Genomic DNA, 16,726 nt, shown 5'->3' on the forward strand with positions numbered 1-16,726 from the left:
GGAATAAAGTATGTATATTTTCACAGAAAACAGTGTAATGCATGTTTCTTAAAGCTTACAACAACAAGATGCTTTTGAATATTCGTCTTTATTTTTATATCACACACAGATTACACTTCATGTCATTTTGGATGTACATTGTTTTACAGGTCGGTTGAAAGAAGAGTCATAAAATGGAGGAAAGAGTCGCAAGCTTTATCCGTGCCACACGCCGCCCATGTGAACTGACTGGGGCAACACTCTGGGTAACGCGTGGCCTTGCGAGACAAAGCAGCTTCCTCTTTTCTGACTTCCTTTTCGAGCGACGTGGCCCTGGAGGAGGGGGGTGGGGGGGTCCTCTCCTTCTCCTTCTCCTTCTCCCTGAAGCCAACAGTACACTCATCCATAAAGTAGGAAACACTACACTGTGGCGATGAGTTTAGTAGTGCTTTCTACTTTATGGATGACTGCACTGTACATCCACCGTTCTTCTTCTCTCCTTCCACTTTTTTCTTTTTCCTCTTCTTCTTCTTCTTCTTCTGCACCTGTAGCCACCGCGTCTGCAGCTGCACACACACACATACATATACACCAACCCCCCACCCTCCCACGCTAAACTGAAAGCTCTCAGCTCAAACGCGCCGCCCCGCTCAGACAGGCCCTCGCTTTTGTTCAACCAGAAGATTCACACTTCCTGATTTGCCTCGAAACGTTGGTTCACTTGCGTAGTTTTGCAGACGACTTATTTGAATACATGTAAGGCCCGTTAACGTTTTTCTACAAGAAACCAAAAAAAAATATCATAAGACCCCGCCCGTCTCTCTTTCACTGACACTTTGCTTCTGTGCAGGTTTTGAGGTTAAAGTCAGAACTTGCGCTAAAGGCAGCGCTATCTTTGAGGAAGCCATTTTGGCAGGCATGAGTAAGCTTTTCTGTATGAGTATTTCAAAAGTCATGTTTAAAAAAAAAAAACAGTCTAGAACTACTGCAGACATTTTCAGTTTAAAATCAAATTGGAGGAAATGCAAAAACATCCAGAACTCACATTAAACACTTAAATAGATCAGTTATATTACAACAGCAGAAACAATGAAAGTTCAGTTTGAAGTACAATCTTATTTCATCAAAATTCCAAATAAACTTCTGAATAGAGGAATATTGACCAACACTTAGATCAACGAAATGCACAATTAATGAAGTAAAAGCTGCGACTCTGGCTTATCTTTTAGTATCTAACAAAAAAAAAGTTAACAAAAGTTAAAAAAAAAAAAAATGTACCATATCGTCAGAAATAATTCTAGCATTTTCTAAACAGCGTCGTCCATCATACGTCACCTCAACCTTCCTTCACTGTTTGTTTCTCTCTGTTCTATAAGTGACGATTGTCCAGCAGCTTCACAGGTGTCTTCTGCAGGTCCAAAGAAGCGTTTGAGAAGAAGAAGAAGTTTCTCTCCTTTTGAACCCTCCAACCACGTGATGTAACCACAGGAAGAGGTGTAACAGTCATAGCAGCTCTCCTTCCGCCTTAACTCTCTCACAAGAAAAAAAAAAAAAACTGCACCTAAAGATACTTTTCTCAGACGCGGCAACTTGATTATTACACAAACTTCATGGGAAAAGCATAAATCAAATAAACGTCTCTTAGTCATTAGCAGATGTGTCTGGGTGTATTAGATTTTAGGCGATACGCTTCAAATCTCATTCTTTTAGGGATTCAAGCACACATTTTTCTATCTTGACAATGTTTTGTGTGGGTGTGATGCTGAGCTGCAGGCCACTAAAAGGTCATTTTTACTCATATGTAGACATTCTGTGGCATTATTCAGTTTAACCCAGAGTACAGGGCAGTGTGAGGTTGGGTAATAAGCCCAAGTCAAGTGGAAATAGATTACAACACACACTAGTCTTCCCAGCAGGTGAATGAGAATGATTTAGTGTATTTTACATATAAAACATCACATTTTACATATAATACATTGCATTTTAGTTCATTTTATCATTCATTTCATGACTTGACTGAATGTTCTGAACTCTCAACTTTGCACACGAGTCCCTGCCGAGAGGCACAGGAAGGTTGGGTTAACTACCTGATGAGTAAAAAGGAGCATTTCCTGTGAGAAGGTGGTTTCAAAGATCTTTCCTTTTGTGGAAACAGCAAAGTCTTCATAGTATGAGTAGTCTAGAAACATGAATAGTTCAAATGTTGGCGCTTTTTTTGTGTGTGTGTGTGTGTGTGTGTGTGTGTGTGTGTGTGTGTGTGTGTGTGTGTGTGTGTGTGTGTGTGTGTGTGTGTGTGTGTGTGTGACTGAAACACTCAAGAGTTGGTGTGAAAACAGTGAATTGTGGTGTTTGTTTCACAGCTGCGGTCATCAAACAGAGAGAAGTTCACATGAGATGTAACTGTAACTAACAAGCAACAAATGTCATATATCGTTAAAAGTAAATGCATCGTTCTCGTCAACATGTAGCGTTACGTTTGAACTCGTCTTCGTTCAAAATGGGTGCTTATTTGCATGTGGGCCGACATTTTCTTTTGTTGGTTTCAAAAGTGAAAGGCGCCAAGTTTCAATTCCTCGTTAATGTAAATGTACAACTGTAGATGTGTGTTTTCCCATAATGTTCATATGAGGGGAGAAGAAGGGGGGGGGGGGCTGTATCACCACAATGCATGGAGTAAAGCTTCACTGACATTTAGTAATATGGAGACACCAGTATGAGTTTCACTAACACACATGCTTTTACACAGTGCTAGAAGGAGTAAAAACCACCATGTGAACATATTCCAATACAAGTAAAAGTCCTGCATTAAAGATCCTAAAGAAATATCATCACCTTTCTTATAGTACTATAAAGTAAAAGTACTTGCATTGATCCTTGTGACTGATACATTGTATTATATAACGCATCAGTGTGTCAGCAGCAGTAGCTTACTCTCCTAGAAGTTCTGATGAGCAAATCTTTTCTCTTATCTTTGATTATAGGTGAAATAATGGATCATTTGAACAGAAATGAAAGCGAAATGTCTCATTGGTGGATGTGCTAACAGCTCACACGCAGCTGAAACGTGACCAGGTGACACAAGTACACACTCATTTTATAGAGAAGCTCAGAGTATTTTTATTTTAAGATGATCACATTATGTTTTTATGTGTGTAATGTTAACCTGAAAGTAACTACAGCTGCCAGGTAAGTGTAGTAACTGGAGTGCAGCATTAAAAAAGTGCCTCATAAGAATGTACTGAGTTACATTCCATCACTGCTTTTAGAACCCTAATAACTGTCGGACGAAATAGAAAAGCAACTTTTCTCTGTCAGGACTTGTTCATTTATTGCTTTGCTGGTATCTAGGTCACACACACACACACACACACACACACACACACACACACACACACACACACACACACACACACACACACACACACACACACACACACACACACACACACACACACAATCTCTCTGAAGAAGCTCCAGCAGTAATAAACAGGCCTTCCTATGACAAAAGAGTGATGAGAATTCAGCTTAATGTTCTGATTAACCCTCACATACTGTTCATATTCGCACCATTCACACTATCCCACGCATAATTAGTCTCTCATAACCAAAAAAAATTCACAAATGCCTCATCATCAGTCACAGATAAACAGCAAGATTATTCCTTATTAATGAAGCTTTCAGAGAGCAGAGAGAGTTTATTCTTTTTTTGAACAAATATGGGTTAAACACTATAAAAAATGTGTATCAGCTGCACACAGATGTTGAAATATTTCCATTTTTGTTTATTCTGGATCACATTAAGAGAGGTCATACAATGTCAGGCTGTACTTAAAACATATTGGGGGTGCTCTCAATTTGACCGTGAACAGTATGTGAAGGTTAAGACCTCTAATGCACAGCAGTGATGAGAAAAGCTTTCAGTTAATGCGACGGCGGTTGCTCGTGTGACATGATCTGAGCGCTGAGTGAAATGTCTGTGGCCTGGAAGCGTTTTCACACGTACGCGTAAAAAATAGTGACACGGTTAGATAGAATATCACTTTATATCTCTGTGACAACCACTCCTTCACCTGAACAGCTGAAAAAAAGAGCGGACATCATACTGACATCAATACTTTGTAGGGCAGTGGATGGTGGGAACAAACTCTTTTGCCTGCACCACATTGTGTAAATGTGTGCGTGTGCGTGTGTGTGTGTGTGTGTGTGTGTGTGTGTGTGTGTGTGTGTGTGGGTAGGCTACACAACAAGAAAAAATGACATTGTTAGGATATAAAAAAATACATAAAAGCTGCTGTTATTTATTCATTCGACTGACTTTTTGATGATGCTCCAAATACAACAAAGTGTGCTACAATGAAGAGCTGTTGAAAAGATCCAGGACATGGTGTCTGTTTTTTCTTTTTAACCTTTAACCCGCCAATCTCCTCACCCCTGCCCTTTTTTGTTAATCCGTGCCCTCTTTAATGTATTGAGTCATCAGCCTCCAGCGCGTGTGTGTGTGTGAGAGAAAGAATACACCAGTCTTTATCTGGCAGAAGACCACTGCATGTGCCAGTGAGGAAGCGATCCTAACTCCCTGTGTGAGGAGTGAAGCAAGGCCCACACTGGCTCTCCTTGATAGACCTTATCTGGGCCGGCAGCCATTTCCCCCTCCCTGCCCTTCTCTCTCTCTCTCTTTCTGCCTTTCTCTGCCTGTCCTCCACGAGCTCCTGGGCCTACCAGAAGCTCCACGAGTCGCCTGTTGATGACATCCTTATATATGACAAAGCTGCAGCTTCTCTCGTGTGTGTAGCTGCTCTCCAGACTGCTGAAGAGAGGAAGTTTTGTCAGCCTTATGAAACACAGAAACTGAGTGTTTATCCCTGTCACAATGCAACAGACTGCGCTGAAGAAAGCTCCACTGGCTTTTTTTTTTATTTTTTAAACAAAGGTCAACGAAGTTGCACCATGAGAAAAAAAAGCATCAAGTTAACTTAACACCCTGCTTTTCTCATCTATTACTTTCCCCCTCAGCTTGCCCGCACATCCAAATAAGGTAAAAAGCCATCGCTACGATCACACAGAAAGAGAGGCCTGTGCGTCCTCTTTGTGTGTGTGTGTGTGTGTGTGTGTGTGCGTGTGTGTGTGAAACATGAGGGGCGTGATGGCTCAGATGCTGGTTGCACTCTGTGGTGTGTGTGTGTGTAGAAGACAGCACAGGCGGAGCTGCAGGCCTTCCTGTCAGACTACGCCTGTGGTCGTGGAAGTCTCTTGCAGCACTCAGCCGAATTTTCTCGGTTTTGTTTTTAGTTTGCGGCTCTCATGAAATGACTTTACCCACCTTTTAAACGTCAAGGAGAAAAAAACAGGTCGAAATGACATTTAAGAAGAGAGAAAACTGAACTGACAGCACTCAAGCGTGGAGTTTTACACGACTTTCACATAGCAGGAAAAGTGTCAAATTGAGCTTTATGGTTGACTGAATGTTGTGCTCAGGCCTGTGTCGTGTTACTAACCCACATAGAGGCGCGTACACTGACACGTGTGGTTTACTTCTCATTTGATCACCAACTGCCCCGACCACCGTAGGATGCTGCTCATTGCTCTGCGCGCTCTATATGTTCCACTTGTGATGGAACAAGTGAGCAATACTTAACATACTCTAAAACGTTGAAAAACAGTCATGTTTAAGTTGCATGTTTTCAATTTTTTCTTTTTTTTTTTTTGAGGGAGGAAAGTTTGAGCCGTGCAGAGAAATGTGATTCAACACAGTTTCATATTATAAAAGAAGAAGAGGATACACGGGGGACGGTTTCACAGACTGTAGAGATATTATTGTCATAGTAATGAAGCAAAAAAAAGCACATGCAAATCAGGTTATTAAAAGTACAAACATGACATAAAGCAGGAGCTTGCATTAATTAAACACGTACAAGTACTCAAATCTTATACTTAAGTTAAAGTTTTGTGTTTAAAATCAAAGGATATGCTCATGTACTAAATGTTCTAAGTAAAAGAACATGTTAACCCTTTGTAGGTCACACCAAGAAAGGGCTATTTAAAACTCTCTTTTTTGCTTTTCCTACCTCTTTGAGGCCATGACAACATAAAACATGGATTTTTTTTCTCATTGACCCTAAATGTGATGTTTTAAAGACCTCATTCAAACCTCATTTGTTCAAAACCTTTTTAAAAACATGTTAGAGACTTATTCTGTTTGTGTACAAGATGAAAAAAAGGACTTCAAAAATGTCTCCAGCAGGATCTCTGTGTTATTCTTCATTTATATAGCACAAGCTGTATCTAGCAACCATAATGCAATCCATTGGTCTTTCTATGCATGACATGCCTCATACAAGTGGTAAAGATTGCCCAAAGAGATTTAGATTTAGTTTTTAACCAAATATCATGACACACAGTGACCCCTACCAAACAGTTGAGCAGACCTACAAAGGGTTAAGCAGAATATTGAGCCTCCAACAGGCCACTTAATAAATATGTGGGGTCTTGAGATGATAAGAAGACAAACACAAGTTCTGATTCCGACATTTTGACTTCATTTTTAAAGCTTTCTCTCTTTGCTTTTGTTGTGGATTATAGGAGAATGTAATCTCTTTGGATCAGAACAGTTATTTATATGAAAGCATGTGAGAAATGTACAGGAGAAATATATTTTTTCACATCTGAAATATGACAAGCAACCCCAACTAAACACTGATTTTATTTATTTATTTATATATTTTATGTAAGGAGTCACAAGCCAAAAGGTTTAGTAACTACTGGTTTAATCTTTAACAATGGTTTATCAGCTAGTCACACGTCATTGCATGTAAAAGGTTCATCTGAAAGTAACTAAAGCTGTTATATAAATGTAGTGGAGGATATCGTATTACTCTCTGAATTGTAATGCAAGTACAAAGTAGCATAAAATAGTCATGTATTTGTACCTAAATCTCACACTTGCGTAAATGTACACTCCGCCTCTTTCTGTCTTTCTTTGTATTTCAGAACATTATAATGTGGATAACAACTTGATGTTTCTGTCAAAGCTAGTTTGTTCAAATGTATCAGCTTTGTTTTTCACATCTGCTCAGTCCGTGAGCCTCAGTTAACACATGTGGATAGTACATTTACTCCATTTACTTGAGTATTTCCATTTTCTATAGCTTTCTACTTCTACTCCAGTACATTTCAGAGGGGATATACTGTACTGTACTATAGTTGAATCGCTGGTTACTCTTCTTATGAAGGATTGAAATACAAAACATATTCAAGTATCCATCAGTACACAAAGTAGTTGCAATTTGTTCCAACTCAACCCCATCCTCCTTACATTATTAGTAATAACCATCCAATGTTATAATAAATAACACTGACAGAAGAAGAAACTGCTGCACAATCAGCACTTCTACTTTCTGCTAAGTTCAACCTGAATGCTGCATGGATGTTTCCATGTGTCACAAAAACTCTACCACACTCTGTGATTGAACAGTTATACACTGCTTCAAGTAGAAGTCTGGTTACACTGTCATGACCTGCAAAGAGCCAGATGTCAAAACTACACGAGGCGCCTCAGTACATAACGCAATGAATGTAACTGTTGTATTTACAGAGAGAATTTGATCATTATCATCTTTAAAAATGGAAGAAATCTGTATCTGTATATTAACAGTTATGAGGGAAAAACTATGTGACAGTAGTATAGTCACATTCATTTAGTTGTGGTATATGTTGTACGTCATTCCAGCTCTGTCTCCCAGTTTTCCTCCTATGTCTCATTGTTGCCTGTCAAGAATAGTAAAGAAATGAGAGATGCTGACCCAGCTTTCCTATGTATCATATCACTCTTACCATCGCCCTTTTTATGCTGTTTCCACCTCAGGGTATTTCTATTTTATATATATATATATACATATTCATTCGCTTGACACCTCCACAAAAACTGGCTGCAAGGGCTTCACATATTTGACCCACTTAGTCCATAACAAAGTTTTCTTGAGACAGAGAGAGAAATCCTATCTCTTCCCTTCCATAACATACATATAATTGACTATATCTATCCATTCTTGTATTGTGGGAGGTTCGGGAAGCAACTAACATCTCGTGAGCATTTTTCTTTTTTTACAAGCAGATATCAAAGTACCAAAAATACTGAAACTGAAAAGCCAGGTCAGTTTTTAGCTCTTTGTGAATCTCTGCCCAGAAGAGTCTTATCACTGGACCGTCCCAAAATACACCTCAGGTTATTTTAATGAATTTAAATCCCCTGCAAGTAATAAATGTTTATTTTTCTGATCTAAATGATAAGGTAAGACACTTTAAATACCTTCCACATGTGCTTTCCTGTGCTCTGTGCTAATATGAACTGAATATTCTGATAGGTTGTGTGTGCCATAGGGAGAGTGTGTGTTCTATTTTCAGTGCTTTTTCAGTTGTGAGCTGATAACACGACGGAGAATGTTGAGATAAAGCCATCTGCTTCACTTCACTAAACCAAAACCTCATCTTTTTTTTTTTAGGAGCAGTTTCTCAATAAGATCTCACACTATGCTGAGACCTAACTATCAACAGCAGAGAGAAGGTGAACATTTGACTAGATTTCCTCCAGTGATAGTTTAGTTTACAGTTTCCCCTGCTGGTAGACTTTAGACACAGCAGCACAAGAAGATGTTCTGTACAGGTTATTGGAAACGGAAACGAAAGCCAGTTACCAGAATTGAAAAACACTTTGACACATATTTGAATGGATAACAGCAGACAGAAGGTGAATATTTAATTAGATTGCCACCACTGATAGTTTAGTTTATGGTTCCCCCTACTGGTAGACTTTAGCACTCTCACCCTGCACTAATCTGCTTCAACTCATATTCATTTGGCATCAGTGAGATTTTTACATATGAACCAGGAGTGTAAATAGTTGTTCAAAGTGTGATCGGGACATCTCTGCTTGGACTTTTCAACAAGAAACCTGAAGAAACAGACACTATGAGGAGTGCTCAATATGCCTCCATTACGCTGTGTCATCCTGCAGTCTGTCTAACTGTGCTGAGGAAAGAGGAAACAGACTTTACTCTCTCAATAGACCAGTATGTTAAATTTTATCATTTGGGGATTTACCAAGAGCTGTCTTTCTATGGAAACATCTCAGGGAACTTCCTATGAGACATACTGATAATGGTAATCTGGCCACCTGAGAAAATAGTGATTTCCAAGGAACTGCACTGTCCACTGAATGAAGGGCAGCTGTGAGACTTTTTGCTTAGCGTGAGAAGATGCAGATTTAAGGTTTTCCATTAAACACATTCCTGACCCTGAATCAGCAAATCTCATTGTGTTTTCAGTTTATTCCAAATCTAAAGTAAACAGTGGTTTTATGACAACAATCAGACTTCTTATATTTAAAAAAAAAAAAAAGGCCTTTATTGTTCTCAGTTATCACGAAAAATAAGAAATGTCAACTTCCTCCTTATATACAACCATGCTAATATTTCTAACAGAACAAAAAACTAAAATGAACAGTTGTAGGACACTTCTATAAGACATCACACACATGTGGAAAATAAAACATAGAAATTTAGTCCCGTTGTTGCTCTGGTGTAACTCCTCCTTAAGTAGCGGTCAGACAGTCAGTTTTATGTCTTCACTGCTGTGTCTCTGGATTTGTAGATCACTCCTCTGCTTTTCAGCTCTCTCACCACACCTGCAGGAAAAAAAGAGAAGAAGTTGAACAATGTGCCCATCAGGTGGCGCTACAGTGCAAGGATAGTAGTACCTGACAAAATGAAGAAAGAAGAAGAAACAGCCAAAAATGTACTTTGTCAGTGTGTGTGGTTACAAGAGCTACAAATATGTTGTGGTACAGTTTGATAGGGCGTACCTGGAGGTAGTCTGCCTGTCACTGACACAGCGTATACACCTGGTTTGAAGTTGCCTGTAGAATGGAGCATAAAATATAGTCAACAAAACTGACTTTTTCAATGTTTCGTCAGGAGTTCATGATATGAAAAGGGTACACCTACAAGGAAACATGATTTAAACACAAAAATGATGATCATTTTCAAAAACAATGCTGCATTAATCATTATTTTTATATTGACAGATAATGAAAATGAATGTACATTGCGTTGCTGTTGATGTGATACTGAGTGATAAACCCACAGAGAATTTTCCTCTGACTCAACATTTGTCTCAGAAGTTGGTAGAGAACAAAAACAACAACAAAAGATAAAATTCCACTCATTATCAGCCGGCCGATAATGTTGCTATGTGCTAATGTTTACAAGTTAGCAGTAAATATGTCATGGCTGTGTGTCTGCTTCCTAGTAGTCTAAATAAGATTGATGCAGCTTTAAGTGTAGGTATACTTAATAACACTTTTTCAGTAACACTCAATTTATACTACAGTGCTGGTTGCTTACCTATTCTCTGCCACTTAGCTACCCAGCTGTCCTCAGGACTCATCTGGGCTATCACCCTGTGAACATACAGAAAATAATGGAGAACATTAGGAAAACTACGATCCATATGTTGAAAGTGCTTAAATAATTCAAGCTAAAATCAATAGTCACCCATCAAATGAGGAACTCGTGCATTCATAAACCATCTCTCTGTTCCCCTTCATCTGTAGGTACGACTCACAGTTATCACAGCCGTCATATTCAAACTGGTCAATGGTCTGAAATGGGCAAGAACGGGAGATGTTAGTAATAGATCATGTAAATCCAGGACAAAGAGTCGAGAAATAAACACTACCAGATGTGACTGTATTCCATATGTTTCACCTCACCAAAACTACTTCTAATCAGGGTTAACTAGTCAAAAGCAGTGTAATAAATGTATTTTCTCATTCAGCTTTCACTAGGAAAAGAAATGAACACATTCCATATGTGTTTAATGTGTGTATGGAGTTAGTTTCCGATTCAGAAACATAGATAATGATGGGCTGATTCTCCTTTTTTAACCACTCACACTTATGAAAGAGTGTTAGACACTGTAAAAAAAAAAAAAAAAGCTTTCATACTATTTAAACCCACTTTCAGAACCTTTATTTTGAAAACCGGAAAATGGCACTGCTCCAGATTAAAAAGCACTATATCTGCACTTGTCATAGCTGGAATGGTTTATTGTCATTATTATTATTAAGACGAGTTTTTTATAGGTAAAATAAAGGTTAACAAATCTTAAAGTGGGTTAAAATAACACTTTTTCATAAGAGTAAGTGATTAAAATGGAAGAATCAGGCGCAAAGTGAACTCCAGCCTCGTAGTTAGCTTTAATCAACACAAACACTTTCAGATGGGATGCGTTAAAGGACAAAAAGCCTCAACTAAAGCAGCACAGACAGACTTCCAGCAGTCTGTGGGTGTTATTCAGTGACTACAAGCCGTCCAGACAGCGATAATGAACCAGTGTGTAGTTTAAGTCAGAGACACAACAGAAGAAATACACAGCTAGGCGCTAGCAGAGAAGCTAACTCGGCTTATTTCTTCACATTGTTCAGTTTTACCTTCACTAGAGAACAAAGCAGACAAGCCCGCAGATGGCGAAGGTCTTTGGGGACAGTCTCCAGTGCCATTGTGTTATCAAAATAAGAGAAATACTGCACAAATGTAATAATCAATGTTTTGAATGTTGTCCAGCAGTAATCATGGCAGGAATACGTCACTGTGTGTGAGGACCTAAACTCAGGACCAGTGTAGCGGTGTCTCTACTGCGCCTGTATACAAACCTTTGTCCCTCCATCATCATCTGGCCTAATGAGATCAGTTACAGCCTACAGGGATTATTATTACAGACTTGTGCTGTATAAATCGCCCATCGGTTATGTCTTCCCATTTATCCAGTCAACTTGACTGTACTAAACAGTGACTAGTATCCCCAGGCAGGGGCCCCTGGGCACTGAAGCTCATGTCCCCCAAAACAACTTTTATTTTATTCTAGTTGGATAACGCTGCTGTCAGGTGGAAACCTTGTAACTCCATGTTTTGTTTTGGACATACAAGGTTTCTGACAGTGACCATAATTATCAACATCAACAGAATGGGTCAAACCTTGTGTCTCGCAGGTTGGAATTGATTTTCAACTTGAATAATAAGTAAAGTGAGTATTTTTGGGTTGTGGACAAAACAAGACATTTGACATTTGAGGACATCATATTAGGTTCGGGGAAACAGTGATCAGCATGTTTTACCATTGCCATGATTTTTTTTAAAATTATAAACAAACAACTCAACCAATAATCAAACAGATATGCCAGTTATGTTATTCTTTTAAGCCATCAAGCTGTTAAATGCAGCTGATAGCAGCAACTAGACACAGGCCAGATATTGTAAACCTGTCAATGTGCACAACACCAGATCACTGGATCATTAATGTTATTAATTCACCTGCTTTGACAAACCAAACTGTCTGCTGTGAAAAAACATCTTCTGTAGCTCTTTTGTCCCAGCTGTAACTATATTTACTGAAGTATGGTATTTTTATTTTGAAGAACTTGTACCTTACTGAGCAACATCTTCTGTTACTGTCTACCTCTACTCCACTACATCAAAGGGAAGAAAGACTTTTTATCTATTACTTTATATATGAGGGCCTCTTACTATGAATGTGCAGAGGGCCCCTGCGACCACCAGAGGGCATCGTTGCGCACTGCAAAAAAGCTAGAAACAGCCCTGTGTTATGATATCTGTGATAAATATCCAGTAATATAAGCTGCTGAAAGACACCATTCTACCATTATATTATGTATGCAGGAGTTGTAGTGTTTTTACATGCACAGCTTGTCACAGACAGTTTGAGCTCTACAGACACACAGGTGAAGCTGGCAGTTGATGAACCGTTTGAACTCCAACAGTCCCAACGGTTCAAGAAAGGCAGAGGTCACTTTGTGCAAAACAGGTAAGTTTATGTTTAACCAGCGGCTAATTAAGTTATTTTTATCATGCAGAATGACTCAAAAAATACTAGACAACCCAACACAACCGTAACTTTGAACCTAACAAGCTAACAGTCTGGCATACAGAGCAGTTTAATTAAGTTTAATAGTCGCCTAATGCTGATGCTAGCTGAGTAGCCGCTAACTTTATAACGATAACATTGACATTTTTAAGATTCTAGCGTTAGACATTTAAAGAATTTTGGCGGGGATGTTCTTTACAATTCATAACGTAATGTATAAATGAACCACTGCTTAGTTTTATGTAACTTTTTAAATGTTAGGGTGAAACTGGTAATAAAGACGTCATTAGCAGCTGGCTGATGTTGACGTTAACTGTTGACAGTTGACCTGATATTGTTTCCAACTCTGCAGATAAAAGCATGGATGCTGCTGATATTTCACTCCCTGACTGCATCAACCCTAACAACTTTCCTGCCAAACTGTGGCGTTTGGTGAACAGCCGGACAAACAGAGCCATCTGCTGGGACAACGGCGGCGAGGTCATCATCATTGATCAGCAGATGTTTGAGAAACAGATCCTGACTCCAGAAAGCATCACCACGGACAACGTTGACGCCTTCAAAACGACCAACTTCTCAAGCTTTGTGCGTCAGCTCAACCTGTACGGCTTCAGGAAAGCTGACCCAGCCAACACAACGACTCCGACCAAAGTGGTCAATGGGACGTTTCACCATTTTTTCAACCCAAACTTCAAAAGAAACCATCCTGAACTTCTTGTGAATCTGAGGAGACTCACTGTGGACAATAAGGCCAAGCTACAAGCAGGTCTGAGCGTGAACTGTCGCCCTCCAAGTCGGTACCAGCGGCTCAGTGGAGGAGATGATGGTAGAGATAGAATGTTGAAAAGAGGTCAGTGGGTTATATCAACTTTTTCATGACATGAATATCCAAAAATATATCAATCCCATCACTGGATGCCATCTCTTGGCTGTCATTCAGTGGGGAAGCAGCTGTGGATAGAGGAAACAGTCACACAAGTTTCCCAATTGTGGTATAGTGAATAACACTGTAAAATGAAACCTTTAAAGGACTGGAAAGGGTCCTTGAACCACACTTTGAAATCACTAAACATTTTCTCACTTTAACATCTAATCACAGTTTTAATTTCCTTAGTCCTGTGCTTTAAATGTCACGCATCACTGTATTAACCTGTAGTTGTTTTTTTTCAGTTTCTGCAGGCAGTTCTTCATTGCTTGACAGCAAGGATTCAGCTCATCCTTACTATTCAATCAAAGCCCAGTCCAGTACAGTGCACAATGGAACCCCAGTCCCACCACGTTACCTGATAAGGGGCGCAGCTCTTCCTCCTTCTGTCTTTGCATCAGACAAAGGCATACCACTTTCTTTAAGCCACCACTACACCGGAGTAGCCTCCAGTCCCAACGCTTTGCACATTCCTCAGGGTTTACTGGCCCACGCAAACCATGCCAACCACAATTTCACCACTTTTAATGCTCGTAATGCACAGTATCAGCCTGGCTACTATTCCCCAGGTAAGCATGACATCCCTTAACCTAGATGTGTTGGGGTTGAAGCACTTATGTACTAAAATGTACTAGTAAGGATTGTTATGTTGAATGAATATTTTTCAGTTGTGAATGGCCAAATTTTGTTACCAACTCCAATATGAGCAGGACCAAAAGCCTGCATTTTATAATCTAAACTATAATGTCTTCTTGAAGGTTGCCAGTGCTATCATCCGAACCTTGTGGCATCACATATGAAAGCTAGTTGTCTTCCCCCAGGGCAGTTCCCTTCTCCCAGTTATTACCAGGTAGGTGAAGTGGAATAAAACTGATTTTATAAATTGAAAATCATGTAATCAATGACTCTATTCACAATTAATATGTGGTTCGTCAAAGAATGTGAGGATTATTAACATGTGCTGTGTCTAAAACATTTTTTTTTGTTCACTGTTTCAGGCAGCCTATCCTGTGGATGGTTTGTGTCACGGGGACCAGAGCCAGGACTTTCATTATAAGGAAAACCTGGAGATGAAAAAATGTGAAGTCAACTTGGAGACAATTTTCCAGATTGCTGATGAAGTGATGCAAACTCCCAATAACTGCCTGGTCAGAGTCGTGACCCCAGAGAAGCCGGGCAATGTGTCTCTCAACACCTGTAGCCCCGTAGTGCAGGTTTCTCCACAGAGCAACAAACCTGGCAGTACCAGGAAAGCTAGCCCTTTGTGTGCTGGACCCATTATAGTGGCTGTGTCAGGCAACATTGACCTAGTCAAAAGCGAACAGCAGGAAGAATCAGTGGTTTCAGTACATGAGCAAATGCCTGAAGATGCCGTATTTGAGGTGAGGCAAAAAGAAATATTCATCCATGTCGAGTATATTCATAGATATTTATTAGAGGATGTGTAACAGCTAACAGAAACACATTTGTCGTGGTCTCCTCTGTGCCCTGGCAAGGTAACCAGCGATGATGCAAAGGACACTGAGGTCACAGATGTCGAGGTCGGCGGCTCTCTCAGCGATTCCAGTCCTCCTTAAAACAGCAGCTGCACAGGAAGTACACCACATCTGTAGGTAAGAAACTATTGAACATTTAGGGAGCATATTCACAGTAATACCAGTGGAAGGGAAGGACTTTAAGAACAGAGTGTATGTTTGCAGCAGGTTTACTGACAGTTGTATTTTTTGTTTTAGATCTCAGCTTATTGATTTGATTGGCGTGTGACAGGGAGTCTCGATTCACTGCAGGGTGTTAAGTTCTCACTTTGACCAGACTTCATTCTCCACATCATTTCTTGCTGTTTTTTTAATCTAAATCTAATTGTAAAACTATTGCAAAAGTAGTTAAAGCTTGTACATTTCTATAGTGTTTTTTCCTTATTGTTAGTGACTTTGGAAAATACATAGATTTAAATATTTTTGTCTCTCCAAAAATTAAAATAACTTGTACCACAGTACATTTTTAAGAATTTTTAACACAAGGCTTTACCTCTACTTTTTAACACTTTTATTTAAAATGTTTTACCAGCATGTGATGTTTTTAAAGAATTGTAATTTATAGTGTGATTTATACAGATGTGCAGCAGTAGTTAAGCCAAACTAAAATCTCTTCAGCTCTCTTCATTTTAATATTCACATTTTATCTTAATATGCACGTTTTTGACAATATGTTCTAAATAACTTACCTCAAAGTGTTTGTCAAAGCAAGTTGTAGCATAGTGATAGTACAAATACATGAGATTTATATTAAATTATTTTATGAAGATATAGTTATTTAAGTCTACTTGTGATTGTTTGCTTTGTGATAGTGACCCGTGGTGGTTGTATTTTCCCAACCCTTTTATTTTTCACTGCATTACTTCCATGTAGTGTTTTTTATTTATATGTAACAGACGTTTTTAAAGGAATGTTTGTAAAAGTATACGTGTTCAAATTAAATATAGTTTCCAGGATGCAGTTGTGAGATTTGTTGATGTGTATTTTATCACTTGTTTTTGACATAGTAGCATTGTACTGTGTGTCTGCATTGTTTTATAGTAGTTGTAACACTAGAGGGAGCCACTCACTCGCTTTTATCAGTGCCGCTACTTTGCTGCTGCTCCGCCCTCAGCGTCTAATGCTGCCTTCATGGGCCACTCGGAAACCCCAAATTCACTACAATAACTTCTTAAATTCTGTGGGATTATATGTGGATCAACCGAAACATGCAACAAAATTAGCACTTGATTCGTGTTTATTATTGAAGTGAGTGTGACTAAAAACAGAGAGTAAATGTATGTTGTAATTTTTGTATTAAATTTCTGGTTGCAGGTTTATCGTAACTTCATAAAACACTTGTAATATAATT

General features: G+C 39.1%; 2 protein-coding genes across 5 annotated transcripts in view; one reads left to right on the top strand and one right to left on the bottom strand.

The window, feature by feature from the left end:
• Positions 1-9,284: 9,284 nt before the first annotated feature.
• On the bottom strand, positions 9,285-11,624 carry supt4h1 (SPT4 homolog, DSIF elongation factor subunit). Its single transcript, XM_062433349.1, has 5 exons — positions 11,465-11,624; positions 10,527-10,633; positions 10,377-10,432; positions 9,836-9,889; positions 9,285-9,658 (listed from the first exon to the last, which is right to left on the bottom strand). The coding sequence occupies exons 1-5, from the start codon at positions 11,531-11,533 to the stop codon at positions 9,591-9,593; spliced, it is 354 nt and encodes a 117-aa protein (XP_062289333.1). The 5' UTR covers positions 11,534-11,624; the 3' UTR covers positions 9,285-9,590.
• A 3,742-nt stretch (positions 11,625-15,366) lies between these two features.
• LOC133994141 (E3 ubiquitin-protein ligase RNF43) overlaps positions 15,367-16,726 on the top strand; it is a 93,413-nt gene continuing 92,053 nt past the window's right edge. For all 4 annotated transcript variants that reach the window (XM_062433355.1, XM_062433356.1, XM_062433357.1 and 1 more), the window contains exon 1: positions 15,367-15,453. The gene's annotated coding sequence lies outside the window, so the exon portion shown is untranslated. The remainder of the gene's footprint in view (positions 15,454-16,726) is intronic.

This window comes from Scomber scombrus, chromosome 14 (assembly GCF_963691925.1).
Source record: "Scomber scombrus chromosome 14, fScoSco1.1, whole genome shotgun sequence".
NCBI classification, from domain to species: Eukaryota; Metazoa; Chordata; class Actinopteri; order Scombriformes; family Scombridae; genus Scomber; species Scomber scombrus.